At 46.6% G+C, this 24,738-nt stretch overlaps 7 protein-coding genes and 1 pseudogene across 12 annotated transcripts; 5 read left to right on the top strand and 3 right to left on the bottom strand.

Moving 5' to 3' along the window:
* Positions 1–7: 7 nt before the first annotated feature.
* LOC117184262 (E3 ubiquitin-protein ligase MIB2-like) lies at positions 8–5,136 on the top strand (annotated as a pseudogene).
* A 14-nt stretch (positions 5,137–5,150) lies between these two features.
* LOC117183994 (protein hook-like) lies at positions 5,151–6,077 on the bottom strand. Its single transcript, XM_033379809.1, has one exon. The coding sequence runs from the start codon at positions 6,075–6,077 to the stop codon at positions 5,151–5,153; it is 927 nt and encodes a 308-aa protein (XP_033235700.1).
* Positions 6,078–6,287: 210 nt separating this feature from the next.
* Positions 6,288–7,142, bottom strand: LOC117184263 (uncharacterized protein C1orf50 homolog). The gene is made up of 4 exons (XM_033381022.1): positions 6,989–7,142; positions 6,772–6,929; positions 6,556–6,717; positions 6,288–6,492 (listed from the first exon to the last, which is right to left on the bottom strand). The coding sequence occupies exons 1-4, from the start codon at positions 7,041–7,043 to the stop codon at positions 6,304–6,306; spliced, it is 564 nt and encodes a 187-aa protein (XP_033236913.1). The 5' UTR covers positions 7,044–7,142; the 3' UTR covers positions 6,288–6,303.
* Positions 7,143–7,179: 37 nt separating this feature from the next.
* Positions 7,180–14,158, top strand: mib2 (mind bomb 2). Of its 3 annotated transcripts, none has more exons than XM_015180282.2 (6): positions 7,180–7,348; positions 8,251–8,415; positions 10,473–10,640; positions 10,704–11,373; positions 11,434–11,596; positions 11,668–14,158. In XM_015180282.2, exons 2-6 carry the CDS (start codon positions 8,349–8,351, stop codon positions 13,807–13,809), a joined length of 3,210 nt encoding a protein of 1,069 aa, XP_015035768.2. In that variant the 5' UTR covers positions 7,180–7,348; positions 8,251–8,348; the 3' UTR covers positions 13,810–14,158. The 3 variants fall into 3 exon arrangements, with proteins under 3 accessions (XP_015035768.2, XP_015035769.2, XP_001356385.2); XM_015180283.2 differs by having other exon boundaries at positions 7,180–7,434; XM_001356349.4 differs by having other exon boundaries at positions 7,180–7,595.
* A 710-nt stretch (positions 14,159–14,868) lies between these two features.
* Positions 14,869–16,442, top strand: Catsup (Catecholamines up). Its single transcript, XM_001356348.4, has 2 exons — positions 14,869–15,254; positions 15,314–16,442. Exons 1-2 carry the CDS (start codon positions 14,906–14,908, stop codon positions 16,309–16,311), a joined length of 1,347 nt encoding a protein of 448 aa, XP_001356384.3. The 5' UTR covers positions 14,869–14,905; the 3' UTR covers positions 16,312–16,442.
* On the bottom strand, positions 16,344–17,871 carry Ttc19 (tetratricopeptide repeat domain 19). 2 transcript variants are annotated; one of them, XM_001356347.4, is made up of 4 exons: positions 17,241–17,870; positions 17,011–17,174; positions 16,773–16,920; positions 16,344–16,708 (listed from the first exon to the last, which is right to left on the bottom strand). In XM_001356347.4, exons 1-4 carry the CDS (start codon positions 17,775–17,777, stop codon positions 16,445–16,447), a joined length of 1,113 nt encoding a protein of 370 aa, XP_001356383.2. In that variant the 5' UTR covers positions 17,778–17,870; the 3' UTR covers positions 16,344–16,444. The 2 variants fall into 2 exon arrangements, with proteins under 2 accessions (XP_001356383.2, XP_015035766.1); XM_015180280.2 differs by lacking the exon at positions 16,344–16,708 and having other exon boundaries at positions 16,783–16,920; positions 17,002–17,174; positions 17,241–17,871.
* Positions 17,872–18,533: 662 nt separating this feature from the next.
* Positions 18,534–21,720, top strand: Acn (apoptotic chromatin condensation inducer acinus). Of its 3 annotated transcripts, none has more exons than XM_001356346.4 (6): positions 18,534–18,676; positions 18,770–20,412; positions 20,475–20,685; positions 20,752–20,998; positions 21,057–21,169; positions 21,229–21,720. In XM_001356346.4, the coding sequence occupies exons 2-6, from the start codon at positions 18,812–18,814 to the stop codon at positions 21,412–21,414; spliced, it is 2,358 nt and encodes a 785-aa protein (XP_001356382.4). In that variant the 5' UTR covers positions 18,534–18,676; positions 18,770–18,811; the 3' UTR covers positions 21,415–21,720. The 3 variants fall into 3 exon arrangements, with proteins under 3 accessions (XP_001356382.4, XP_033236911.1, XP_033236910.1); XM_033381020.1 differs by having other exon boundaries at positions 18,605–18,676; positions 18,746–20,412; XM_033381019.1 differs by having other exon boundaries at positions 18,608–18,676; positions 18,730–20,412.
* A 142-nt stretch (positions 21,721–21,862) lies between these two features.
* LOC4817066 (daple-like protein) lies at positions 21,863–24,616 on the top strand. Its single transcript, XM_001356345.4, has 5 exons — positions 21,863–22,282; positions 22,844–22,972; positions 23,041–23,492; positions 23,553–23,819; positions 23,882–24,616. Exons 2-5 carry the CDS (start codon positions 22,918–22,920, stop codon positions 23,999–24,001), a joined length of 894 nt encoding a protein of 297 aa, XP_001356381.3. The 5' UTR covers positions 21,863–22,282; positions 22,844–22,917; the 3' UTR covers positions 24,002–24,616.
* Positions 24,617–24,738: the final 122 nt, after the last annotated feature.

Here is a 24,738-nt window from a genome sequence, read left to right as displayed (position 1 = left end):
ACATCGATAGACGCCAGAAATTTTGCACTGCCATCTTTAGGCCAGACCTAAAAAAAGAAGAAGAAAGCCAAATTTTAGTTGTAGTAGCTAGCAAAATTGTACATTTTTTTGGAAATATAAACTAAATTGAAGTGTTTGGTTTACAGTGAACGGCGGACTAGTGCGATGCTGGTTTGTGCTAATACTCAAAAGAGCATCAAGTGAAAGAGACAGTAAACGAGAATGCCTTAAACTGTGGGCCGTAGCAACGGTTTCAAGTGAGGAAACATTAGGGAAACATTAAATGCCAATTAAAAAAGCGCACGCGCGCATAAAAATGCAACATTAGAGCCAAGACGAAAACTTGAGCCTTAAATTAAGCGGAAACAGCTGGGGGAAAAGTGATTATACGTGACACAGTGTCTAGAAATTGCATTCGGTAAGCAATTGGCCCCCAAAAAAATAATCTTTTTTCATGGTATATACATATATACTGTATATACTTTTTGTGTGCGTCCGTGCGTGTGTGTGTGTGTTCGTAAACAACATGCGGGTCAATTATATATTTGCTTTTTGTATTATCCCAAAGTGCTGAGTGTCCCATTCACTTATTATTATCATTCAGAGAGAGAGACCACAAGAAATATACACTCGTATATACATACATATGTACAAATGTATCCCCTCCATATGTCTTATCGCCATGCGTCATATGCCCGTCCGTCCGAAAACTCCCGCACCATGATGTGGAGCTTAGTTCCATACACAATGATGGTCATGAGACCTTCTAATTCCATATCCGTTGAACAGTCAGTCGGTCCATCCCATCCATTTGCAATATGCAACCGATTGGATGGCATTGCATTGCAGTTTCCTCAGGTACTACCATGTACATTTCCATATACAGAATATGTGCTTTGCTGTGCTGTGCTGGTTGTGTTGCGCCTTTTAGTCATGCGCTGACTTTGTACCAGTTATCTGACCCAAATATTAACCAGGTCCCCATCCAAAGAGAACTCTCAACTCCCATCCAGCACCTCGGCCACCGAAATCTAATGTCAAATGTCATATCTGGGTGTATTCTCCTTCTTGCAGTAGCCGCACAAACCGAATCGAAGTATTTCCGAATAACGAAACGCAGCAGACAGCCCCGCCAGAAGAAATTATATAAAATTTTAATTAGGAAACGAGCCATGCGAGCCTCCATTCCGCCCGGCATACGTGTAGTTCGCGGACCCAATTGGATATGGTCGAATCAAGGTAAGAATATGGAATATGGAGAAAATATGGAATGGAGAATTTGTATATCCCAAAAAACTCTGACGCTCTGGCGCCCTGTGTATCGTACATGGGAGCACACGGGTACGGTACGATGTACGGTGTACGGTGTGGCATGATGCCTTGCGTTGCGTTTCGTTGCTCAGGGCGTTGTTGTGTGTAAAAAGAGGACGCGCCTCTCTATTTATAGCAACACTCAATGCGCCAGCGAAATTCTTTTCGCTTACCAATTGCTTTTTGCTTTCCCTCGCTTCATTCTATATATACCTATGGTAGATATAGATATGTACATATACATATATGTATTTTCGGTAATATACATATGTATACAGATATGGCAGTGAAATTCATTCGCTGGAAATAAGATTACATTATTCCGTAGTTATTAATTCAATTAATGCTTTTAACCATTCATATCTGTTGTACTTTTTGTTGTGTGAACAATTATCACATACTCGTACATGAATGTGTTTCAGTGGTGCTATATTCGTTTTGAATACCCTTCAATTACGGGGGCGATTAGTTGAAGAGGTCTGAAATATGTAAGTAGGATAGAGCTTTTATAGAGTGTTAATTATAGGCCAAAGAATAATACTTTGGGACAAGAGGAATATTTATAGATTAGAAGGTATAAAAATGCTTTGAAACAGGTCTTTTGCAATGTCTTCTTATGGAATAAGACTCTTGAAGTGTTCTGCAAATCATGTACATAGGCACAAGGTAGTCATAACTGTAGCTATTCCATTTACTATTCATAATAATAAATATATCACATTAACCGGACTTAAATGTACTAGTTCAAAAATGATCCACAACTTAAGGAAATCTACTCTATTCTATCTAATCATCAAGAAAAACTCAATATAAGAATGGCTATAGGGCCACTTATTTACTTCATTCCTGGGTTTTCCATTTTCTCTGTATATTTCTGGACTTCTCTGTCCTTGAGGCAGCTCTTTTATGATCGACCACACAGAAAATATGGAAAAAAGCGTTAAAAAACGTTTAGGGACAACTTGCGAAAAGTTTTCTTTGAGATTGAGAATTGGAAATGTTCTCAGAGTGTCTGCTTCGCGAAGAAAGTCGCTTCGGGTTTAGAAAAATCATTGTAAGAAGTGCTATATAGATTGTTCCAATTGTACTTCCATACAATTTTCTTGTCCCTTTGGTAGGACTTTAATCTGCCATTGTCAATTCCTATCTTTAACTGCAAGAGAAATATGCCTTCCTCTAGGAATTCTCGTGACTAATAGTTCTATAGAGCGTATAGTGGGCTCCCATTTGCAGCTGCAGCTGCACATCTGTGGAGTTTCTACCCATAAATACTTACAATATATGCACATTCGTCGGAACCGTCCGTATAAACAGATTAGGTCATGGTATGTGTCTTTCGGCTTCGTCTTTCCCTGAAAAAGCCAAATACTGCCGTGCCGCCTGCGGGCATAAACGTCTGGCGGCTGTCATGTCAGACGGCGGCGTCGGAGCCGCGCAAGGGCGCGTGCCATTTTGTCTCCAACATTTTTGTGGAGTGTTTATTTATAGAAGCGGACGGGGGGATCGTGTGCAACAGCTCCAGGGGCTGCACTGTGGCAGGCAGGCAGGCAGAGACACGAGTGTTTGGAGAGTTTTATTTTTGGGGCATATACAAATCCGCTTCTGAGGCGGCCCCCAATCCTGCTGCTTGCCATGTCACCCTCTCTAGACCCAAGACAGGACTAGAAGCGTGTCTGTCTGTTTGTGTGTGTATATAATTATAAGAGACAGCTGCTGCTGCTGTTGCTGTTTCATTTTGAGTGCATAACCGAATCGGGGGATTGGAGCTCCCCAGAGTCAATGATTAAATGTATTTATAGCGTGTTGTTTATGGAGGGGAAGCACAGAAGCCTCAAGGGGAGGAAGTCTTGCCACCGGATGTGCCACAGAACGTACTTTATATCCCGGAAGGCAGGGAGGAAGCCAGAACCAGAACCTCTACTCTCTAACAAATCGTGTTCTCCCTGCACTCTCTCTCTCATTGCTTTTCATTGCTTGCGCAACAGACGACGGAGAAGGTCACGTTGGGACCGTTTGCGAAATTGGCCGTTGCGGATCCTCACATTCACCAGAGAACACCGTTGTCGTCAACTGGGATTCGGGACATCGCACCAACTACCGTGTGGGCTATCAGAGTCAATACGATTTGATAATTGTGGATAACGCTCAAGTTGGTAAGTGTGCCTCCATCCCTTAGATATCATCAGAAATCATTATGAATCTGGTATTCCTGGCAGGCGTTCGTCATTCAAACGTCGTCTGCGATGGCTGCTCGAAGGCCGGCATAGCGGGCATTGTCTTCAAGTGTGCGCAGTGTGCCAATTATCATCTGTGTGCCTTTTGCTACGCCGAGGATCTGCACGATCTGGAGCATCCCTTTATCAGATATACCACGCCCAATTCCCTGGGCGTACGTGTGCCAACGCGCAAGGGGTCGAAGCGCATTCAATTGCGTGGAATTTTCGTTGGCTCGAAGGTTGTGCGCGGCCCGGACTGGGAGTGGAACGACCAGGACGGCGGCGAGGGCAGGACGGGTCGTGTTATGGAAATCCGTGGCTGGGACAACGAATCCTGTCGCAGTGTAGCCAACGTTTCGTGGGTAACGGGCTCAACGAACGTCTATCGTCTGGGGCACAAGGGCAACGTCGACCTCAAGTACATATCGGCCACTGGCGGCGGCCACTACTACAAGGATCACATGCCAGTGCTGGGCCAGCCGGAGGAGCAGCAACCGGTGGCGCCGATGGTGAAGCCAAGCTTCTCTGTGGGCGATCGGGTCAAGGTTTGCCTGGAGGTAGATGCCCTCATGAAACTACAGCAGGGCCACGGCGGTTGGAATCCGCGAATGGTCGAGCATCTGGCCAAGCTGGGAACAGTCCATAGGATCACAGATAAAGGAGATATACGGTAAGGAGTACAGCTTTGTTCCTCTGAGAGGATTCTTGTAATGATTTCTTCTTCTGGCAGGGTGCAATATGAAAACTGTCCCAATCGATGGACCTTCCATCCCGCCGCACTCGTAAAAGTTGTCTCCTTTCGTGTGGGGGATCTGGTGACCATCATCAACGATGCCAACAAGGTCCAACAGCTGCAGAAGGGTCACGGCGAATGGATTGATATTATGCGATATGTAAGTAGTGGCCAGGAAATTCGTAATCTGTAGATTTCCAATAAGAATTGTCTCTTTGTTTCCCTTTTCAGGCTTTAGGTAAAATCTGCAAAGTGGTGAAAGTCTACTCGGATGGGGATCTGCGCATTCAGCTTCAAACTGGAGCGTTCGCCTTTGGCCACGGCTGCGGAACGCTCCAACAGCATGATGGATCTGAGCCATCGGCGTGCCGATCATGTAATGACACCCCTCTCCGGCCTCTCGGGCAGCTCTGTGGCGGATAAACTAGTGCGCGAAGCGGCCCAGGGGCATCTAGAATTTGTGCGCCAATATCTGGACATGAATCCCACCCAAGTGGATGTCATGAGCGGGGGCAAGGCGTGCATACAGGTGGCCTCTCATCAGGGCTACGTCGAGCTGGTCAGCTACCTCATCTCCAAAGGCGCCAATGTGAATGCGGTGGACAAGGAGGGCGACTCGGCGCTCCATTATGCCGCCTTTGGCAATCAGCCGGCCACAATGCGTGTCCTGCTGCAGCACGGGGCCGAAGTGAATTTCCTTAACTCGAGCCACTGCTCTGCGCTGCACATTTGTGCACCTGCTTTTTCAAGTCATTGTAGTCCTCCAGCTTTTTTTTGTACGTGTCCAGCTGTCCCTCGCAAATCTTCAGCTTGTCATTCGATTCCCGCAGCACGTCTACTTCATCCTTGAGAGTTGTCACCTCAGCAGTGCTTTTCTGTGGGAAATAGAATTACAACAAACTCAAGATGTACTTAAATTTACTGATCCCTACCAAAAGTTCATCTATCCGCATTTGCATGTGCAACAGGTCGGTCTCCTGCTGTTGGGCCTTCAGCTTCAAATCCTCGCGAGCACCCTCCGACTGCAAGAGCTCTTCTTTAAGCAGATCGAGCTGTCGCCGCAGCTCGTTGTAGCGCACAGAGCCCGTTTGCACGGGCCCCAACGAAACACCATCATCGCCAATGACTGTGGAGCTGTGCTCCAGACGCGCAAACTCCTTCTGAACCCTCTGCAGTTCCTGCTGTAGGTTTGTCTTCTCGTCGATCAGCAGCAGCATTTTCTTCTCGGTTTCGAAACATTTCTGGGCCATGGCATCGCGCTCTTCTTGCAGGACCTTGCCATCCAGCATTCCACTGATGGAACTGCGCGAAAGTGACGTGACGATACCTCCCTCCGCGGCATTTCGAGAGGACTCCAGCTCCTGGAGTGCTCTCATGATATTCGCCTGTAGCTCCTCTTCCAAGCACATGATCTCGGTTATGTACGATTGCTTTTTGGCACAGTTGACCGCACAGCCCAAGACCAGCTGGAGCAAACGCTCCAGCTCGACCAGGTCGCATTTCTCGGCAATGCGCTGCACATCGGGCTTCACAAAGTCGCTGAGGGTGTAGTTAAGGACCTCGCTGTAGTAGTCGTAGAGCGATTGTGTGACTTTCTTTAGATTACTCATACGCAAACGCCAGTTGATGCCCACGGCACTGGCTTTGATTTTCGCCAGCCACGAGTCTGTGAAAGATTCGGGGGCGAATTGATTCAGCGCCTGGGCCACGGCTACACCGTCTGCCAGTGATTCAGCATCTGCGTGGGGCGCATTCAAATTGAGGGTTTTAAACCACTCGAGCAGGCTGTAATACATTTCGTTCTTTGCAGCGGACATATTACGTGTCTTCGAGTCAACGTCTAACGGAACAAAACAAACGAAAATAAATATAGAAAATTTCACAAAAACCACAGCTGTTGCAGTGAAAACAAAACAGAAATAGAGATGTACTAACCCTATCGATAACTTTTACGCCCCTATCGATGCAGCTAGTTGTCAATCATATGCGATATTTGTAGATATCGATTTATACGATATTTAAATGTATTCAAATTAAACTATTTTATTCATTGTTAATATTAAAGTCAATAGCCATAGCCGAGCGTCCACTGTCCAATGCCTTCTCCATGCATTCCTCCGCCCATTTGAGCCTTTCGTCTTGCTGTTTTATCTTGTCCAGCGGTGTCCAACTTAAGTCAAATTCGAGTCTATAGCTACCTTTGTACGTCTGGTCTACCGAATGATTCCATTCCTGAAGGTGTATCACTGGTATGGTTAAATCTGCTGTACAAGCATTATGGATTGGCAGACTTACTTCCGGCGAGAGCATGCTGAAATAGGTTTGACCTGATGCCCTTTGATAAAGATGATAGATTTGTCCAGGTTTTTTGGTAAAGTTGCAAGCGGCATTGTGCAGGTCACGGTTCACATTGGACTCTTTCAATATTTCCATGGCCTGTGCTTGCAGCATCTTGATCTAGGATTACAATTTATATAATTCATATTCATTTGAGTTGCAAAACAATCTTACTTGATCCATTATTACTCCAAGTTTGTGACAAGTGGTGTGTTTGAGTTGCTTGTCCGCATTCTGGATTTGTTGAGCCAAAGCAATGATGTCCTCCTGGTCATGCATAGAAACTCGCAAGGGATCTAACAGAGACTGTGGATTTCTCTCCACCAGTTGTGCTGAAAGAAATGTGAAATGCTTGAACATTTTATTGTTCACTGTTCATTGCTTTGTTTACCCTTTTTAACTGCTGTGGTGTATGTCAACTGATCCATTGTGGTAGCCCTTTTCATCACCCGCTCGAGCAAATGAATAGGAATATAATATTGAACATGTGTTTGCGATTGTTGTGTTGTTCTTTTTCTGCATATCGATGGGGTATTGACGTACTGGCGTGGGCTTTCGATACCAAGGATGCATATCGAATACATCGATAGACGCCAGAAATTTTGCACTGCCATCTTTAGGCCAGACCTAAAAAAAGAAGAAGAAAGCCAAATTTTAGTTGTAGTAGCTAGCAAAATTGTACATTTTTTTGGAAATATAAACTAAATTGAAGTGTTTGGTTTACAGTGAACGGCGGACTAGTGCGATGCTGGTTTGTGCTAATACTCAAAAGAGCATCAAGTGAAAGAGACAGTAAACGAGAATGCCTTAAACTGTGGGCCGTAGCAACGGTTTCAAGTGAGGAAACATTAGGGAAACATTAAATGCCAATTAAAAAAGCGCACGCGCGCATAAAAATGCAACATTAGAGCCAAGACGAAAACTTGAGCCTTAAATTAAGCGGAAACAGCTGGGGGAAAAGTGATTATACGTGACACAGTGTCTAGAAATTGCATTCGGTAAGCAATTGGCCCCCAAAAAAATAATCTTTTTTCATGGTATATACATATATACTGTATATACTTTTTGTGTGCGTCCGTGCGTGTGTGTGTGTGTTCGTAAACAACATGCGGGTCAATTATATATTTGCTTTTTGTATTATCCCAAAGTGCTGAGTGTCCCATTCACTTATTATTATCATTCAGAGAGAGAGACCACAAGAAATATACACTCGTATATACATACATATGTACAAATGTATCCCCTCCATATGTCTTATCGCCATGCGTCATATGCCCGTCCGTCCGAAAACTCCCGCACCATGATGTGGTGTTAGTTCCATACACAATGATGGTCATGAGACCTTCTAATTCCATATCCGTTGAACAGTCAGTCGGTCCATCCCATCCATTTGCAATATGCAACCGATTGGATGGCATTGCATTGCAGTTTCCTCAGGTACTACCATGTACATTTCCATATACAGAATATGTGCTTTGCTGTGCTGTGCTGGTTGTGTTGCGCCTTTTAGTCATGCGCTGACTTTGTACCAGTTATCTGACCCAAATATTAACCAGGTCCCCATCCAAAGAGAACTCTCAACTCCCATCCAGCACCTCGGCCACCGAAATCTAATGTCAAATGTCATATCTGGGTGTATTCTCCTTCTTGCAGTAGCCGCACAAACCGAATCGAAGTATTTCCGAATAACGAAACGCAGCAGACAGCCCCGCCAGAAGAAATTATATAAAATTTTAATTAGGAAACGAGCCATGCGAGCCTCCATTCCGCCCGGCATACGTGTAGTTCGCGGACCCAATTGGATATGGTCGAATCAAGGTAAGAATATGGAATATGGAGAAAATATGGAATGGAGAATTTGTATATCCCAAAAAACTCTGACGCTCTGGCGCCCTGTGTATCGTACATGGGAGCACACGGGTACGGTACGATGTACGGTGTACGGTGTGGCATGATGCCTTGCGTTGCGTTTCGTTGCTCAGGGCGTTGTTGTGTGTAAAAAGAGGACGCGCCTCTCTATTTATAGCAACACTCAATGCGCCAGCGAAATTCTTTTCGCTTACCAATTGCTTTTTGCTTTCCCTCGCTTCATTCTATATATACCTATGGTAGATATAGATATGTACATATACATATATGTATTTTCGGTAATATACATATGTATACAGATATGGCAGTGAAATTCATTCGCTGGAAATAAGATTACATTATTCCGTAGTTATTAATTCAATTAATGCTTTTAACCATTCATATCTGTTGTACTTTTTGTTGTGTGAACAATTATCACATACTCGTACATGAATGTGTTTCAGTGGTGCTATATTCGTTTTGAATACCCTTCAATTACGGGGGCGATTAGTTGAAGAGGTCTGAAATATGTAAGTAGGATAGAGCTTTTATAGAGTGTTAATTATAGGCCAAAGAATAATACTTTGGGACAAGAGGAATATTTATAGATTAGAAGGTATAAAAATGCTTTGAAACAGGTCTTTTGCAATGTCTTCTTATGGAATAAGACTCTTGAAGTGTTCTGCAAATCATGTACATAGGCACAAGGTAGTCATAACTGTAGCTATTCCATTTACTATTCATAATAATAAATATATCACATTAACCGGACTTAAATGTACTAGTTCAAAAATGATCCACAACTTAAGGAAATCTACTCTATTCTATCTAATCATCAAGAAAAACTCAATATAAGAATGGCTATAGGGCCACTTATTTACTTCATTCCTGGGTTTTCCATTTTCTCTGTATATTTCTGGACTTCTCTGTCCTTGAGGCAGCTCTTTTATGATCGACCACACAGAAAATATGGAAAAAAGCGTTAAAAAACGTTTAGGGACAACTTGCGAAAAGTTTTCTTTGAGATTGAGAATTGGAAATGTTCTCAGAGTGTCTGCTTCGCGAAGAAAGTCGCTTCGGGTTTAGAAAAATCATTGTAAGAAGTGCTATATAGATTGTTCCAATTGTACTTCCATACAATTTTCTTGTCCCTTTGGTAGGACTTTAATCTGCCATTGTCAATTCCTATCTTTAACTGCAAGAGAAATATGCCTTCCTCTAGAAATTCTCGTGTCTAATAGTTCTATAGAGCGTATAGTGGGCTCCCATTTGCAGCTGCAGCTGCACATCTGTGGAGTTTCTACCCATAAATACTTACAATATATGCACATTCGTCGGAACCGTCCGTATAAACAGATTAGGTCATGGTATGTGTCTTTCGGCTTCGTCTTTCCCTGAAAAAGCCAAATACTGCCGTGCCGCCTGCGGGCATAAACGTCTGGCGGCTGTCATGTCAGACGGCGGCGTCGGAGCCGCGCAAGGGCGCGTGCCATTTTGTCTCCAACATTTTTGTGGAGTGTTTATTTATAGAAGCGGACGGGGGGATCGTGTGCAACAGCTCCAGGGGCTGCACTGTGGCAGGCAGGCAGGCAGAGACACGAGTGTTTGGAGAGTTTTATTTTTGGGGCATATACAAATCCGCTTCTGAGGCGGCCCCCAATCCTGCTGCTTGCCATGTCACCCTCTCTAGACCCAAGACAGGACTAGAAGCGTGTCTGTCTGTTTGTGTGTGTATATAATTATAAGAGACAGCTGCTGCTGCTGTTGCTGTTTCATTTTGAGTGCATAACCGAATCGGGGGATTGGAGCTCCCCAGAGTCAATGATTAAATGTATTTATAGCGTGTTGTTTATGGAGGGGAAGCACAGAAGCCTCAAGGGGAGGAAGTCTTGCCACCGGATGTGCCACAGAACGTACTTTATATCCCGGAAGGCAGGGAGGAAGCCAGAACCAGAACCTCTACTCTCTAACAAATCGTGTTCTCCCTGCACTCTCTCTCTCATTGCTTTTCATTGCTTGCGCAACAGACGACGGAGAAGGTCACGTTGGGACCGTTTGCGAAATTGGCCGTTGCGGATCCTCACATTCACCAGAGAACACCGTTGTCGTCAACTGGGATTCGGGACATCGCACCAACTACCGTGTGGGCTATCAGAGTCAATACGATTTGATAATTGTGGATAACGCTCAAGTTGGTAAGTGTGCCTCCATCCCTTAGATATCATCAGAAATCATTATGAATCTGGCATTCCTGGCAGGCGTTCGTCATTCAAACGTCGTCTGCGATGGCTGCTCGAAGGCCGGCATAGCGGGCATTGTCTTCAAGTGTGCGCAGTGTGCCAATTATCATCTGTGTGCCTTTTGCTACGCCGAGGATCTGCACGATCTGGAGCATCCCTTTATCAGATATACCACGCCCAATTCCCTGGGCGTACGTGTGCCAACGCGCAAGGGGTCGAAGCGCATTCAATTGCGTGGAATTTTCGTTGGCTCGAAGGTTGTGCGCGGCCCGGACTGGGAGTGGAACGACCAGGACGGCGGCGAGGGCAGGACGGGTCGTGTTATGGAAATCCGTGGCTGGGACAACGAATCCTGTCGCAGTGTAGCCAACGTTTCGTGGGTAACGGGCTCAACGAACGTCTATCGTCTGGGGCACAAGGGCAACGTCGACCTCAAGTACATATCGGCCACTGGCGGCGGCCACTACTACAAGGATCACATGCCAGTGCTGGGCCAGCCGGAGGAGCAGCAACCGGTGGCGCCGATGGTGAAGCCAAGCTTCTCTGTGGGCGATCGGGTCAAGGTTTGCCTGGAGGTAGATGCCCTCATGAAACTACAGCAGGGCCACGGCGGTTGGAATCCGCGAATGGTCGAGCATCTGGCCAAGCTGGGAACAGTCCATAGGATCACAGATAAAGGAGATATACGGTAAGGAGTACAGCTTTGTTCCTCTGAGAGGATTCTTGTAATGATTTCTTCTTCTGGCAGGGTGCAATATGAAAACTGTCCCAATCGATGGACCTTCCATCCCGCCGCACTCGTAAAAGTTGTCTCCTTTCGTGTGGGGGATCTGGTGACCATCATCAACGATGCCAACAAGGTCCAACAGCTGCAGAAGGGTCACGGCGAATGGATTGATATTATGCGATATGTAAGTAGTGGCCAGGAAATTCGTAATCTGTAGATTTCCAATAAGAATTGTCTCTTTGTTTCCCTTTTCAGGCTTTAGGTAAAATCTGCAAAGTGGTGAAAGTCTACTCGGATGGGGATCTGCGCATTCAGCAGCTGGATGATGGCTTCGAGTGGACCCTGAATCCCAAATGTGTCAAACTGGAGCGTTCGCCTTTGGCCACGGCTGCGGAACGCTCCAACAGCATGATGGATCTGAGCCATCGGCGTGCCGATCATGTAATGACACCCCTCTCCGGCCTCTCGGGCAGCTCTGTGGCGGATAAACTAGTGCGCGAAGCGGCCCAGGGGCATCTAGAATTTGTGCGCCAATATCTGGACATGAATCCCACCCAAGTGGATGTCATGAGCGGGGGCAAGGCGTGCATACAGGTGGCCTCTCATCAGGGCTACGTCGAGCTGGTCAGCTACCTCATCTCCAAAGGCGCCAATGTGAATGCGGTGGACAAGGAGGGCGACTCGGCGCTCCATTATGCCGCCTTTGGCAATCAGCCGGCCACAATGCGTGTCCTGCTGCAGCACGGGGCCGAAGTGAATTTCCTTAACTCGAGCCACTGCTCTGCGCTGCACATTTGTGCGCACAAGAAGACGCCACACTGTGTGCGAGAGCTGCTGCAGCACCAGGCCAATGTGAACATTCAGGACTCGTACGGCGATACGGCACTGCACGATGCCATCGGCAAAGAGAACACCGAGGTGGTGGAACTGCTGTGCAACGCCCCAAATCTGGATTTTACGGTGAAGAACAATCGCGGCTTTAATGTGCTGCACCATGCGGCGCTCAAGGGGAATGTGGTGGCCGCACGGCGCATACTGCAGCTCTCTCGGCAGTTGGTGAATGTGCGAAAGGACGATGGATTCGCAGCCCTGCATTTGGCCGCCCTCAATGGACATGCACAGGTAGTCGAGACGCTCGTCACGGAGGGCCAGGCCGAGCTGGACATCAGCAACAATCGACGTCAGACGCCGTTCTTGCTGGCCGTCTCGCAGGGTCATGCCGGCGTGATCGAGCGCCTCGTGCGGCTATCATGTGATGTGAATGCCAAGGACGAGGACGGGGACAATGCCATGCATGTGTGCGTGATCAAAAAGTCCAATCTGCAGTCGGCAGCTGAACCGAATCCCGAGGAGGCGCCCGAGATACACAAATTCTACATGAGTCTCGTGCAGACGAGTGTCCGCGCAGAGGATCGTCTGATGTACAGCATACTCATCTATCTGTCGCGGGCCGGGTGCCGCGTGGAGCTGAACAATGCCAATGCCAGCATATTCGAGTGGATCACCGACCGCAACATCAGGCAGATGATCTTTGGACAGCAGCAGCCGGAGGCGGAATCCTCGAGTGCCGCAGCCTTGCTGCGCTTGCAGGCCCTCGATATGTCTGAAGACGAAATGCCAACGGGAGGTGGATCTGGGGCCGCGGAAACAAACGGAGCGGCGCCCGTTCCTCCGCCACCTCAACGCCAACATCTAGATGTAATGCCAAAGCCCAACGATATGGCCGGAGCAACGCCGTCGCCATCAGTAGCCGTAGCAACAGCAACACCATTTGCATCACCGGGAGTCAAGAAACTAAATTCGGATACCCCTCCATTGACGGCACCCCCAAATGTTTCGCCACAGGTTGCGCCTCGCAAGAAGGCACCCAAGCCGCCAGCTACCTCAAGCAGCAGCACAGCCACAGCCAATGCCACAGGAGAGAAGCCATTTGTGGCCGGGGCTGTGGCTGCCGCCCTGCCAGGTCCGGCTCCTAGTCCGGCCATGGTCGCGGGTCCACTGGAGTGCATCGTGTGCAATGAGATCCTTTCCCTGGTGCGCTTCGAGCCGTGCCAACATCAAATCGCCTGCGAGGAGTGCGGCATACGCATGAAGAAATGTCTAAAATGTGGTGTGCTCATAGAACGCCGTGTGACCTCCAACGGGCGGGTAGTCCCCCTGCAACCGTCCACATCATCGCCCAGTGATCCGGCCCGTCAGCCATCGGGGGATCTCCTGCGGTACTTGGAGAACAAAGTGCAGGAGTTCGAGGAATCGCACTATTGTGGCATTTGCATGGAGCGCAAAAGGGATGTCGCCTTTTTGTGCGGCCATGGGGCTTGCTCCCACTGCGCCGAGACGTTGCGCACGTGTCACATGTGCCGCAAAACGATACTCAAGAAGATCAATCTGTACTGAGGCGTGTCCAGCTGGAGCAGCAGGAGCATGAGCAATTCGCAACCAAAGTGGCTTGTAAATAAATACACATACATAGAGAGCATTTAAAATTATACTTAGTGTACGGCCCCCGATTTAAGTACATGCGGATATGCAGGCAATGGTAGGCCTTTATTTGCAGTAATGCTACGTGTGTAACTCAAAGTTATTATTTATTGAACTCCGACCGAATTTTAATCGTTCTTATTTTGTAACGGATTATCTAATGGCATCGTATACATAAAATATTATGCACCCTTCACGTGTCTAGTTATTAGCATCGTTTAACTATGTCTGGCAACGAAAAAACCAACTAAAAGCGAAAGATATTTAATAGTCATTAAATTGCAAAATATACAAATTAAAAACAAAAAACAGTTGAAACAAATCGTCGCGCTTTATATTCCAGTCGACAGGAGACACCAAATACTGTAGTGAGTACTCTCTGCACTTGACCACTAACCATACATATATGTACATAAATACTTTATACAATACTGTATAATGTGTGCAATGTCACCCGAGTTAATGGGTGAATTGCATAAATTACAATTGCATTTACAAAGGTATATATTAAAGAACCCAGGTATAGCAACTTCAATGCGCGGGTTTCTTTTTCCAGCTTCCCTGCACCATTTACTCCATTCATTTCCTTGTCGCTCACTTTCAAACAGTTACAATTTGGCGCGCAGCTCTTTTTATATATTTTATCGATAAGTCCGATTTACACTGATGCTCTCTCCTGTGACGAAAAAATGAGTCGTAATTTTGAATGGGCTATGCTATAAAAAGGGTATGGACAACAGGCAAAAACATCCAAGGCAAATTGCAAGGTTCGTACGAACCTCACCTCGCTTGTGACCGATTTTGCCTTCACGGTATATTCGGCAAATTGGGTGTATTTTACCTTGCATGCGTTGCATTTTCTGAGCCGTGTTGCGTGCTGTCCATACCCTCTTTATCCTCTCATTACGTAGCAAATGTGTAGTTACCGTGTAGTTGCTATGTAATAAATTGAGCAAATGTAAACAGAAGAAAACACGTCACAACGAGAAAAAGTCCGACGCGTATATTTAAAATGGCCAAGCACTTGGCCGATTTCCAGAGCAGCAAGCTTCTATTTTACCAGAAGCTAGCACTAGGCGTTATACTCAGTGGCATACTACTTTCTCTACCGTCATTATGCGGGGGCCAGGGAAACCCCAGTTTTAAATACTCGCGCGAAGCGAATGAAAATTTCGATGCGAAGAAGGCTCCGCCGGCAGTTCACCATCACGATCATGATGATGATGATCATCACCATCATCATCATCATCATCATGACGATCACCACGGTCATGATCATCACGATGAGCACCACGAGCATGGGCATCATCATCACGGGCATGAAGACGTCCACATCCACAGCAAAACGAAGCTGGCACTTGGTAAGCTCTCGCATTGTCTCTAATTATTTACATATGTGACTTTATATTATTCTCTATAGATATGAGCACCATATGGTTGCATTCAATTGGGTCCACGTTGCTCATCAGTGCCGCGCCTTTTGTATTGCTCTACATCATACCGCTTGATAACAGCGATGCCATGAAACCCCGTTTGAAAGTTCTACTGGCATTTGCATCCGGCGGCCTATTAGGCGATGCATTTCTGCACTTGATACCGCATGCAACGCATCCGCATAGTCACGGAGAGCACGACCACGGGCATGGTCACAGCCACGGCCACGGACACGACCATCATCATCTTGAAGGCGAGGCCCATGGACACAGTCACGACATGAGCGTTGGTCTGTGGGTTCTGGGCGGAATTATCGCCTTCCTTTCAGTGGAGAAACTTGTGCGCATACTGAAAGGTGGCGGCGGCGGCGGTGGACACGGGCACAGCCACGGTGCACCCAAGCCCAAACCCAAACCTGTTGCCGAGAAGAAAGCACCGATAAGAGAAGGCAGCGGAGATGGCGATAAACAAGGTAAATCATCGAAAGCCAAGGCAAAGAAACCAGAGCCCGAGCCAGAGCCGGAGGGCGAGGTGGAGATCTCAGGTTACTTGAATTTGGCGGCAGATTTTGCCCACAACTTCACCGATGGACTGGCAATTGGTGCTTCCTATTTGGCTGGCAACAGCATCGGCATAATCACAACCATCACCATTCTGCTGCACGAGGTGCCGCATGAGATTGGTGATTTTGCCATACTTATCAAGTCGGGATGCTCCCGCAGAAAGGCGATGATGCTGCAGCTCGTGACGGCGCTGGGAGCCGTGGCAGGCACAGCGTTGGCCCTGATTGGTGCCGGCAGCGGTGAGGATAACTCTGCTCCCTGGGTTTTGCCCTTCACAGCCGGCGGATTCATTTACATCGCCACAGTAAGCGTGCTTCCAGAGCTGCTAGAGGAGTCGACCAAACTGAAGCAATCCTTGAAGGAGATCCTAGCCCTACTCACCGGCGTGGCGCTGATGATTGTTATAGCCAAGTTGGAATAGTTTCTTGGAACGTTACTTAAACATCCACATAATTTCAGAGATAGAGTTTTTTATTTGCATTCAAAAATTATGCTTTTCTACACGAACGGTTTAAATTAGTCAAAAAATACACTTTTACAGGAAAAAATCAACTTCATTTCCCTTTGGTCCCATTAATGGTTGCCTTGATCTCGTTGAGGCAATACTCGGCCTGCTCGATGGCATCGGGATTCTTGTGCTGTTGCCCCATTTTCCAAGCCAACTTGCAGGACTGCTCAGCCTGCTGCATCAGACCCTCACGTAGGTAAACCAGACCCAGATTAGCCAGCAGCACTCCCTCTTGACTGACGTCCTTGAGCTCTTTGGCCAGGGCCATGGCTTGCATTAGAGTTTCCTTTGCTTCTGTGTAGTTTTCAAGCTAAAATAATTAACTTGAGGTTATTGTACAAGTGAATGCCTTATGGAAGGAGGACAGGACTTACGTTCACATATGCCACACTGATGTTGTTCAAAATGGTCACCGAAGCATCGTTGACGGCGCCATACACATCGCAGAGGGTGTCGAAGGCTTCTTTAAAAAGGTTCTTGGCCTCTGTGTATTTTCCTTGCTTCATCAGCAGCTGGCCAAACCTGGAAAATACACATCGTTAGGGATACGGTTTGATGAGGAGGGTTCGGGGGTTACGAGCTTGGAAATCAATATGGAAACACCTTCAATACCAATTTTTTGTCAAGCCATACAGCTCTTGGATGTCCTTGTCTTCGGGCACCTTCTCAAGTAGCTTGGCCAGCTGCTGCAGGGTCCAGACAAAGCCTTGGTAGCTCTTCTCCAGATCGCCTTGCAACTGGGACATGTGCGCTATCTTGGAACTAATGTGCAGTATCTGAAAGCATTCAAACCAAGCGGTTTAATGTGGTTAGACCTCAGTACAGATAAGTGACGGACAAACCTTTGGGCTCTCTTCCGTGTGGCCATCGGCAAAGAGACGCTTCATCACATCCGTGAATATCTTCTCTGCCTTTTTGAACTGCTCGCGCTCCATGGCCAGGTTGGCCATTACATCGTACACATACGTAATGCCATCTTTGCTCTGCAAGTCTTGAGCCATCCGCAGTGCCAGGTGGAGCATCTGCTCCGCCTTGTCATACTGTTCCCGTTGTACACATAGAATGGATCGCTTGATCTGGTTGATCAATTTCTCTTCAGGAGTCTCCTCCTTGTCATTATCGCTGTTTCCAAACAGATTGAAAGTGAAGGCTGCTGTAAATGCCAAGGCCGTGCCTCTGTATGCATTCCCCGAGGCTGAACCGGTACCATGGTGCTGATGTCGACCCACATTAGGGCAGGGCGACGAGAATCCCGATTCTGACCGTTGCTGGTTGATGGTTCTTCGAAATTTTGACATCTGCCCATATTCCCTTGGACTTGGGCCGACCCGAAGTCTGGCCATTACTTGGGTTAATTTGGAAATATTCGTAACAATCATTTTAATAATATATTAACGCATTTTATGCCTAAAATCAAAGTTGGAAGTTTTGGGTTGCCGACTTATGAAATGCGCCCTAGTGCTGCAAAGTGTGGAAATACGCACCAAACTTAGAGTTTAGTCAAGAAAAGACAAAGTTGACAATTACTATTAAAAGTATTCTTACGAAATGTAGTTTTAAAAATAAATGGAAATAAATGCTGTGGAAAAGTGTATATTGCAACGACGCCGCATTTGAACGAATAATAATATCGAGAAATATAACTTCCGAACATTCCGACAGAAAAAGATTAACCCATTGTTGACCAGGGGGGTAGTTTTATATCCCAATGAAAATGATAAGACTTGAAGAATAATAGTGCAGTTCAGGTGAATGATGTCGGGTTTTTTTAAAGTGTCGAGGCATGGATCTACAAGAAAAATTGACAATCAGCAGTATTTGCCGCCATTTACCTCAAGTCGTTCAACTGTTTAAATAGAGGGGGGTTCAGTGGGCTAAGTTCGATTTCTTATCGATATACGAGATGCTAATATTTTTGCTGAGCAACCAAAATTTAAGCAAAAACAAACAAAACGATCGCCATAGCAGGAATACAATTGAAGTATTTAAAACAAGTCAGTCCAGTTGAAAATTGATTCATTAATCGAATAAAATTATGTGGGCAGGGCTGGGTGTTCTATCTAGCTAATAATATTCGACGGAATATCAAAAACGAGGAATATGTATGATAGAACTTGAATTCGCCCGTACATTTACGGTATATTTTAAAAATGTGGCGGTATATTTCGGTATATTTCTGAGTTCGGACGGTATATTGTATCGGTCGGCGGTCACACTGAACCCTACATATTGATGGCGGATTGACGCTGGCAGGCAAAATTTTTCTCAAAGAAAAAAGGTGCATATCGCTAAATTTGGGAATTAAACGTTCATCAGTGCATTAAATATCAGACGTGTCGACATATAGAAGTTCACGCGCATTTTATTTCAGATTTTTTGCAGTGCTGTGAGCCGAGGGCGCTTTTTTACAGCTATGAGGCGGCGCAGCGAGCGAAAAAAATCTACATCGCCCGCACCGTTGCCGGCACGACGTAGTCGACGCTCCCGCAAAGTGTCCGAAAATGAAAGAAATGAGGAAGATAGCGTCGTAGTGCAAAAAGATGCTGAAAATCAGGAAACGCCACAGGCCGCCGCATCGCGCGAAGAAATCAATGAGGCTCAAGATCGCGAGCGTGCCTCCAGCGAGGAGCGTGCGGCATCGCCATCACCAGTGCGCAAGAGCCGCAGCAGCCGCACGACGCCTAAAAAGCGCGTGGAAAGTAAAAGCAGCGATAAAAAGGTGGAAACCATACCGGAGGAGGGAGAAAACGGCGCCGATTCGGATAAATGCGAATCGAGCAGAAACAACGTGGATGTGGTCAAACCCGATAAGAGCGAGAAGAGGACTCCTCCGGCTGCAGACAGCGTAGATGAGTCTAAGAGCGATGCTGCACCTGTAGCGGACCCGGAGCCGAAGGAGGAATCAGAACTTGAGGTCGAGAAGCCGCAACCAGAGCCAGGTAATGCCAAGAAGGACGTGAAGAACGATGACAAATCGGATGATAAAAAGCCAATTGAAGACGATGACGCTGACGACGACGGCAGGCAGAGCATTCACATTCAAGAGGTAAAAGTTCCTTCTCCTTCGATTAGCCTAACAGCAAGTAAGGAGGAGGAACATCTAAAAACATCCAGTGATGTATTAGACATTCAAACAGAGGACGTTGAAGAAAGGGATGATGAGGCCGCAGCCGAGGACACCCCAAAGTCTGAGCGCAGGGAGGAGAGAAAGAGGAAGCATAAGGAGCAGCTACCGGAGCGGAACCCCATCAAGACGAAGGACGAGCAAAAGGAGAATCGCAAAAAGTCAGTAGAAAAGCAGCCAGAACCAGCTCAGGACGAGGCCAATGATCTTCCGAAAAATAAGCACGAGACGTCAGTCACCGCGACACCACCCACTGCGCCAGCACCCACTGTTCTGCAGAGTCAGCGCTCAGTGCGCAAGCGCAAGTGGCTGACGAACAAAAAATCATCAGATCGCGCACCGCCCGTGCTGGCCATTTCGACGGATTCGCTGAAGAACATCATATCCGATGTGGTGCCAGTGCCGCTCAGCGATGTCCAGCTGGACTCGTCCTCGGAGGAGGAGGGTCTTGTCACTAGCGACCATGAATCGGAGCGTTCTGTGTCCCCCGTGGCACCAGTACTGCGCAAGGAGCGTGAATGCGACGAGAGTGGCACGGTCACTGTCGTCACTGCCACTGACAACAGTGTTGCCGAGTCGAGTGCGACAAAGGAAACCGCCGCCGCAGGCGCTGGGCGAACCACACCGGCGCTCGCCACAGACATTGTGCAGGTGCATGTCGGCGGGGGGTTGAGTAAATCAACAGTTCCGTCTGCGAAACCCAATATAGTCCGCTCACCGAGTCCAGCCCGCAATCGTTCCAGTCACGTGCTCTACATAACCAATTTGGTGCGTCCCTTCACTGTGCTCCAGCTGAAGGGGCTGCTGGCACGGACGGGCAAGATAGTCGAAGATGGTTTCTGGATAGATCGTATCAAGTCCAAGTGCTTTGTTGCCTATTCCAATGAAGAGTTAGTATCCTATTACTAAATAAACATATCTCCTTTATATTCATATGATCCTTTCTTTACAGCGAGGCTATTGAAACACGCCACGCCCTGCATGGAGTACGCTGGCCAGTCTCGAATCCAAAGTGCTTGAATGTGGATTTCGGCAGTCGTACAGACATGGATCGTGCGATCCAATTGACAAAGGACGAGCCGCCACGTTATGGCCAGGAAAATACCAGAGATAATCAGCAATCAGGCAATGCTTGGTCTCGTTTGGAGGCGACTGATAAAAAGGTACAAGAATCTAATCTTAATTTTTTTCGTAACTAAAATCGAATCTAATCGTTATGCTCTGAGCAGCCTGCCCGCCCGGTACGGGAATGGGATGTGGGCAAAAAGGAGCCTAATGACCGCGAGAAAATCAGCAACGACAGACGTCGAGGGAGCAAGGAGCGTGCAGTGGATTCCCGATCGCGCGATGTTGAGCGACCTGGTCAGGATCGCAAGCGCTCCAAGGAAGGAGATGGTGTCAGAGGACGCGAACGTGATCGCAATGAACGCAATAACGATCGCAATACACACGGACGTAGCCGCTCTGGATCACCAAGTAAGCCTTCATCTGCTCTTTGTATTGCTTTGTGATTACAAAATCTATTTTATAACAGTGCCCAAGACAAAAAGAAAGGAGAACGAGCCACCAATTAGGCTATTGGATGATCTGTTTCGTAAAACTAAGATCACACCCTGCATCTACTGGCTGCCACTTACGCCGGAAGCGGTAAGCATTGCATTTCTACTCCTATAGGGGGTATGTAATACGTATCTCTCCACACATAGATTGCAGAGAAGGAGGCATTCCGCCAGAAACGCATCGAGGAGCATAAGCTACGCATTAAGGAACGGGAGGAGCGCCAGAAGGAACGTGACAAGGATCGTGACCACCGTCAACGTGACACGCGTCGCAATCGTTCAAACGAGCGACGCCATTCGCGGAGCCGCGAGAGGGAGCGACGACGTTACTAGGTGGCGAAGGAGGCGGCTGCTTCTTGAGATTGAACAAATAAACAATGAAATATATCTCAATAATTATCATCAACATGCACTCCACCACCAAACCAAGCAACCATCACCCACAACAACAAAAGTGAAAAATAGCAACTAAAAACAAACAAACTTCTATGTGGTCTCACATTACCCGCAAAATGTTCAATTTCTTCGAACGTTATCGCACGTTCCATTAAATATATTGACGTTCTTATTAAATATTCAACTTGAAGTTCAAATCGACTTCAAATTGAATGTTTTTGCCAACGTTTTCACAAAACTTAACTTGAAGATTTTCCACTTCTCTTCCACTTTTTTTCACCTCTCCATTCTATTTCTCTTTGTTGTTGTTCTTTTTGCCCACATATATATTGACATATATATTTATATATATACATATATAACCTGATATGATTTCTTTCCTCAAATGTAGCAATTTTTACAGCGCCTAACGTCCATCACCTCACCTCCAAAAAATAAACTACACAGCCCTCAACATCCAACGTCAATAGAACGCGACAGCGGCAGCGGCATCAACACAAGGATATTCGTCTGTATCGTCGGAATCTAAAAAAAAATATATACTAAATGAGCAAAAAATTAATTATTAAACAAATGTAAAATTAATATTTCTTGAAATTTTAATGAACTTAGAAATACAATTTAATAACAGACGGCAAGCTTGTGACCATGCCAATAAAAGAAAGTGTTTTTAAATCTTAAAGAGGTAGTTGAGGCTTCCTGATTGTGATGAATCTGTCCTATGGCTTCCCCGGCAAGGTCTATCTGTTCAAGGACTTTGACTTCCACTTCTGCGCCTTGCAGCTGGTCGTCTTGAGCATCGTAAGTGAGTATGAAATGTCACGTCAACCGGAGTTTGGGCATAGGTATACCCTATTACGTTAATATAATATGAAGAAACTGTTTTTCCAAGCTGTTTTAAAAGTAATTAATAAATAAATTATATCAGATTGTTATGTTTTAGTCATATGTATTACTGCATATGATTAGGGTCTTGTATTAGGGCAGCAGCACGCCCACGACACCACTGCCATGGTGTTATTTCGTTAATATATGAAGAAACTGTTTTAAAAAAAAAAAAGAAATCTCAAAATTTCAACTGAGGCGATAGTTCCGTTGTGGCGCCACTTGGTGTCACTTAGCCAAGACATCAACCGAACAAAACTGTACAATACCAAATACCGTTTTTCCAGGGCTGCAACATCCAGCTATAGAAAAAACAACATTATTAATTCAATTTAAGAAGCTTTTAACATTAAGTTATATTTTGTAAAAAACACTCTTTTGTTTTCGGATTAATTTATGTTTATTTCGTTTAAGGTCTCAACGACTAGCGGCGACAACCCCGCAGTCATCAATACTGATATCTTATCTTTATTGTTTTCAGATCCACTAAGCGACGACCGACCAAGTGGCTGAGTAATTGTTACAGGGAACGACGCACTTTAGAATCACAACCAAATGGAAAAACCATCCTCGTCCACTATGCAGGGGCTCTATGCGGAGCTGGCTTCCGGTTCGTATACTTCATCTCAAGGTAGTATGCCACATTTAACAGAAAATTCCTTATGCGTGTCTTTGCAGCAAAGGCACGAAGTCTCCAACTGGAGGAGGAGAATGTTCTACTGCGCCATCGCCTCAATCGAATGTCCTCAGACCACCAGACGAACGCAGCCGTGGACGTGCAGGCCAGGATCGTCGCATTTCAGATGGAGGAGGAGCGCGATCAGCTGGTCGAGACAGTGCAGCAGCACAAGAAGAAGTACAATAAACTGCACGATGCCTACCTGGAGAAGGTGAAGCGCTGCAAGGCACTCGAGGAAATGTTCAAGCGGCAGAAGACTCTCACGGGTCTGGTAATGAAGTCGGCCGTGGATCAGCGTCACACAGAACAGCGAATGATGAAAGAGAAGCGGATGTCGGCACAGAACGAGCGCAATGAGGTCGAGCAGCTGAAGGCTCAGGTGGAGAAGCTCCAAAGAGCTCTAGATGAGTCCTATGACATCATCGACGAAATGGACTTTGAGCTGGACAGCGTACGATTCCTACAGGTCCCATAACGAAATTGAGTTTCTAATCATTTAATTCTCTTACAGGTGGACTTGCTGGAGACGCAGAACCAAACCTTGCGCGAGGAGGTGACTGCCTTGAAGGCGATGCTAGGAGCAGTAGAAGGCGCAGTCTCTGCCTCCGCTCCCATCGAAGATGATGATCCTCCGCCCAAGTATCAGCCGGAGGATCCGACTGGCCGCCACGAGTGTCGCAACTATCGACAGCATGTGGTCTCCTCCTGCTGTGAGTCCTGTTTGGGGGATGATGATGCCGACGCCGAGACCATGGAACGAGCAGCTCTGACCAATAGCGTAAGTGGAAACACCCGTTCTAAGGATCTTTTCACAAGTAGTTTAATAATCCCCGAACCCAGCTTATCAAAACTGTCGAGACGGAGAGCAACAGTCTCCGACGGGAGCTGCTCAGATCACGTTGCCAGCTGAAAGTCCGCGCCAAGCTGGAGAAGGAGAGAGATGAAGACACTGAAGAATAGCAGGGGGACGATTCATCATCCGACAAACAAGACCAATCGAAAGATGACAACCCATGACCACAACAACTGACATGATAAACTACACAGTGAAAACCAGGGGACGGGTCGGCCCACAACTGGCAGATCGGAGACCGAAGACCAAAGACCGACCCCACAAAGTGCAAGTCTAACCCAGATTCGGAGCAAGTTACGCCTAACAAGTGCACATACCAGAGATTGCTTTTAAGGTTCGACAAACACGATCTGCAGCTAGACACCCAATCCACATCCACATCCAAAAACTTGGAGATAAGAGTAACCTGAATTTTGGCAAAAGGAAACCCGTCTGTCCAATGGCGATTAATTAAAATATTTGTTAATGGCATCCAACGTGTTGTGTGTCCCAATCAGTTGGTCGTTCAACTGATCCAAAGGATCCCGCCTGTCCTGTAATCCATGAAGGTTCCACACCACACCACCACGAACATCGCCCCCAACCCGCTCTCCAATCAAACAAACATGACAATTATTTTTTATGACTTAATGCAGTCTCGCATAGTCGCAGGCCTCGTTGCCCAATGTCTGGTCTGTCTTTGAGTTGCAAATTATTGACAAAATAAATTAATCTGCACATTTGTTGGACCGACTAGCGGACCTGGTCGCGCACAACTAACGCACCGACACCTCTAATATTACGTCTCCCCCTCCGGGACGGGCATATTGGTTCTGTGGCCAGCTCTTGGCTACATGTCCATGTA

This window comes from Drosophila pseudoobscura, chromosome 4 (genome assembly GCF_009870125.1).
Source record: "Drosophila pseudoobscura strain MV-25-SWS-2005 chromosome 4, UCI_Dpse_MV25, whole genome shotgun sequence".
In the NCBI taxonomy this organism is placed as follows: Eukaryota; Metazoa; Arthropoda; class Insecta; order Diptera; family Drosophilidae; genus Drosophila; species Drosophila pseudoobscura.
This window is presented reverse-complemented; position numbering and strand designations above follow the sequence as displayed.

Coding starts and splice junctions, on each gene's coding strand:
- LOC117183994 (XM_033379809.1), bottom strand. CDS start 6,077: ATGTCCGCTGCAAAGAACGAAATGTATTACAGCCTGCTCGAGTGGTTT.
- Catsup (XM_001356348.4), top strand. CDS start 14,906: ATGGCCAAGCACTTGGCCGATTTCCAGAGCAGCAAGCTTCTATTTTAC. Junction 15,255..15,313: donor CAAAACGAAGCTGGCACTTG/GTAAGCTCTCGC, acceptor TATTCTCTATAG/ATATGAGCACCATATGGTTG.
- Acn (XM_001356346.4), top strand. CDS start 18,812: ATGAGGCGGCGCAGCGAGCGAAAAAAATCTACATCGCCCGCACCGTTG. Junction 20,686..20,751: donor TGGAGGCGACTGATAAAAAG/GTACAAGAATCT, acceptor TGCTCTGAGCAG/CCTGCCCGCCCGGTACGGGA. Junction 20,999..21,056: donor TAGCCGCTCTGGATCACCAA/GTAAGCCTTCAT, acceptor ATTTTATAACAG/TGCCCAAGACAAAAAGAAAG.
- LOC117184263 (XM_033381022.1), bottom strand. CDS start 7,043: ATGAAAAGGGCTACCACAATGGATCAGTTGACATACACCACAGCAGTT. Junction 6,718..6,771: donor TTGGAGTAATAATGGATCAA/GTAAGATTGTTT, acceptor TTGTAATCCTAG/ATCAAGATGCTGCAAGCACA. Junction 6,493..6,555: donor TCAGCATGCTCTCGCCGGAA/GTAAGTCTGCCA, acceptor ATACACCTTCAG/GAATGGAATCATTCGGTAGA.
- mib2 (XM_015180282.2), top strand. CDS start 8,349: ATGCGAGCCTCCATTCCGCCCGGCATACGTGTAGTTCGCGGACCCAAT. Junction 8,416..10,472: donor TTGGATATGGTCGAATCAAG/GTAAGAATATGG, acceptor CTTGCGCAACAG/ACGACGGAGAAGGTCACGTT. Junction 11,374..11,433: donor ACAGATAAAGGAGATATACG/GTAAGGAGTACA, acceptor TTCTTCTGGCAG/GGTGCAATATGAAAACTGTC.
- Ttc19 (XM_001356347.4), bottom strand. CDS start 17,777: ATGATTGTTACGAATATTTCCAAATTAACCCAAGTAATGGCCAGACTT. Junction 16,921..17,010: donor TATGGCTTGACAAAAAATTG/GTATTGAAGGTG, acceptor TGTATTTTCCAG/GTTTGGCCAGCTGCTGATGA. Junction 16,709..16,772: donor TCAGTGTGGCATATGTGAAC/GTAAGTCCTGTC, acceptor TAATTATTTTAG/CTTGAAAACTACACAGAAGC.
- LOC4817066 (XM_001356345.4), top strand. CDS start 22,918: ATGGAAAAACCATCCTCGTCCACTATGCAGGGGCTCTATGCGGAGCTG. Junction 23,493..23,552: donor TGGACTTTGAGCTGGACAGC/GTACGATTCCTA, acceptor ATTCTCTTACAG/GTGGACTTGCTGGAGACGCA. Junction 23,820..23,881: donor GAGCAGCTCTGACCAATAGC/GTAAGTGGAAAC, acceptor CCCCGAACCCAG/CTTATCAAAACTGTCGAGAC.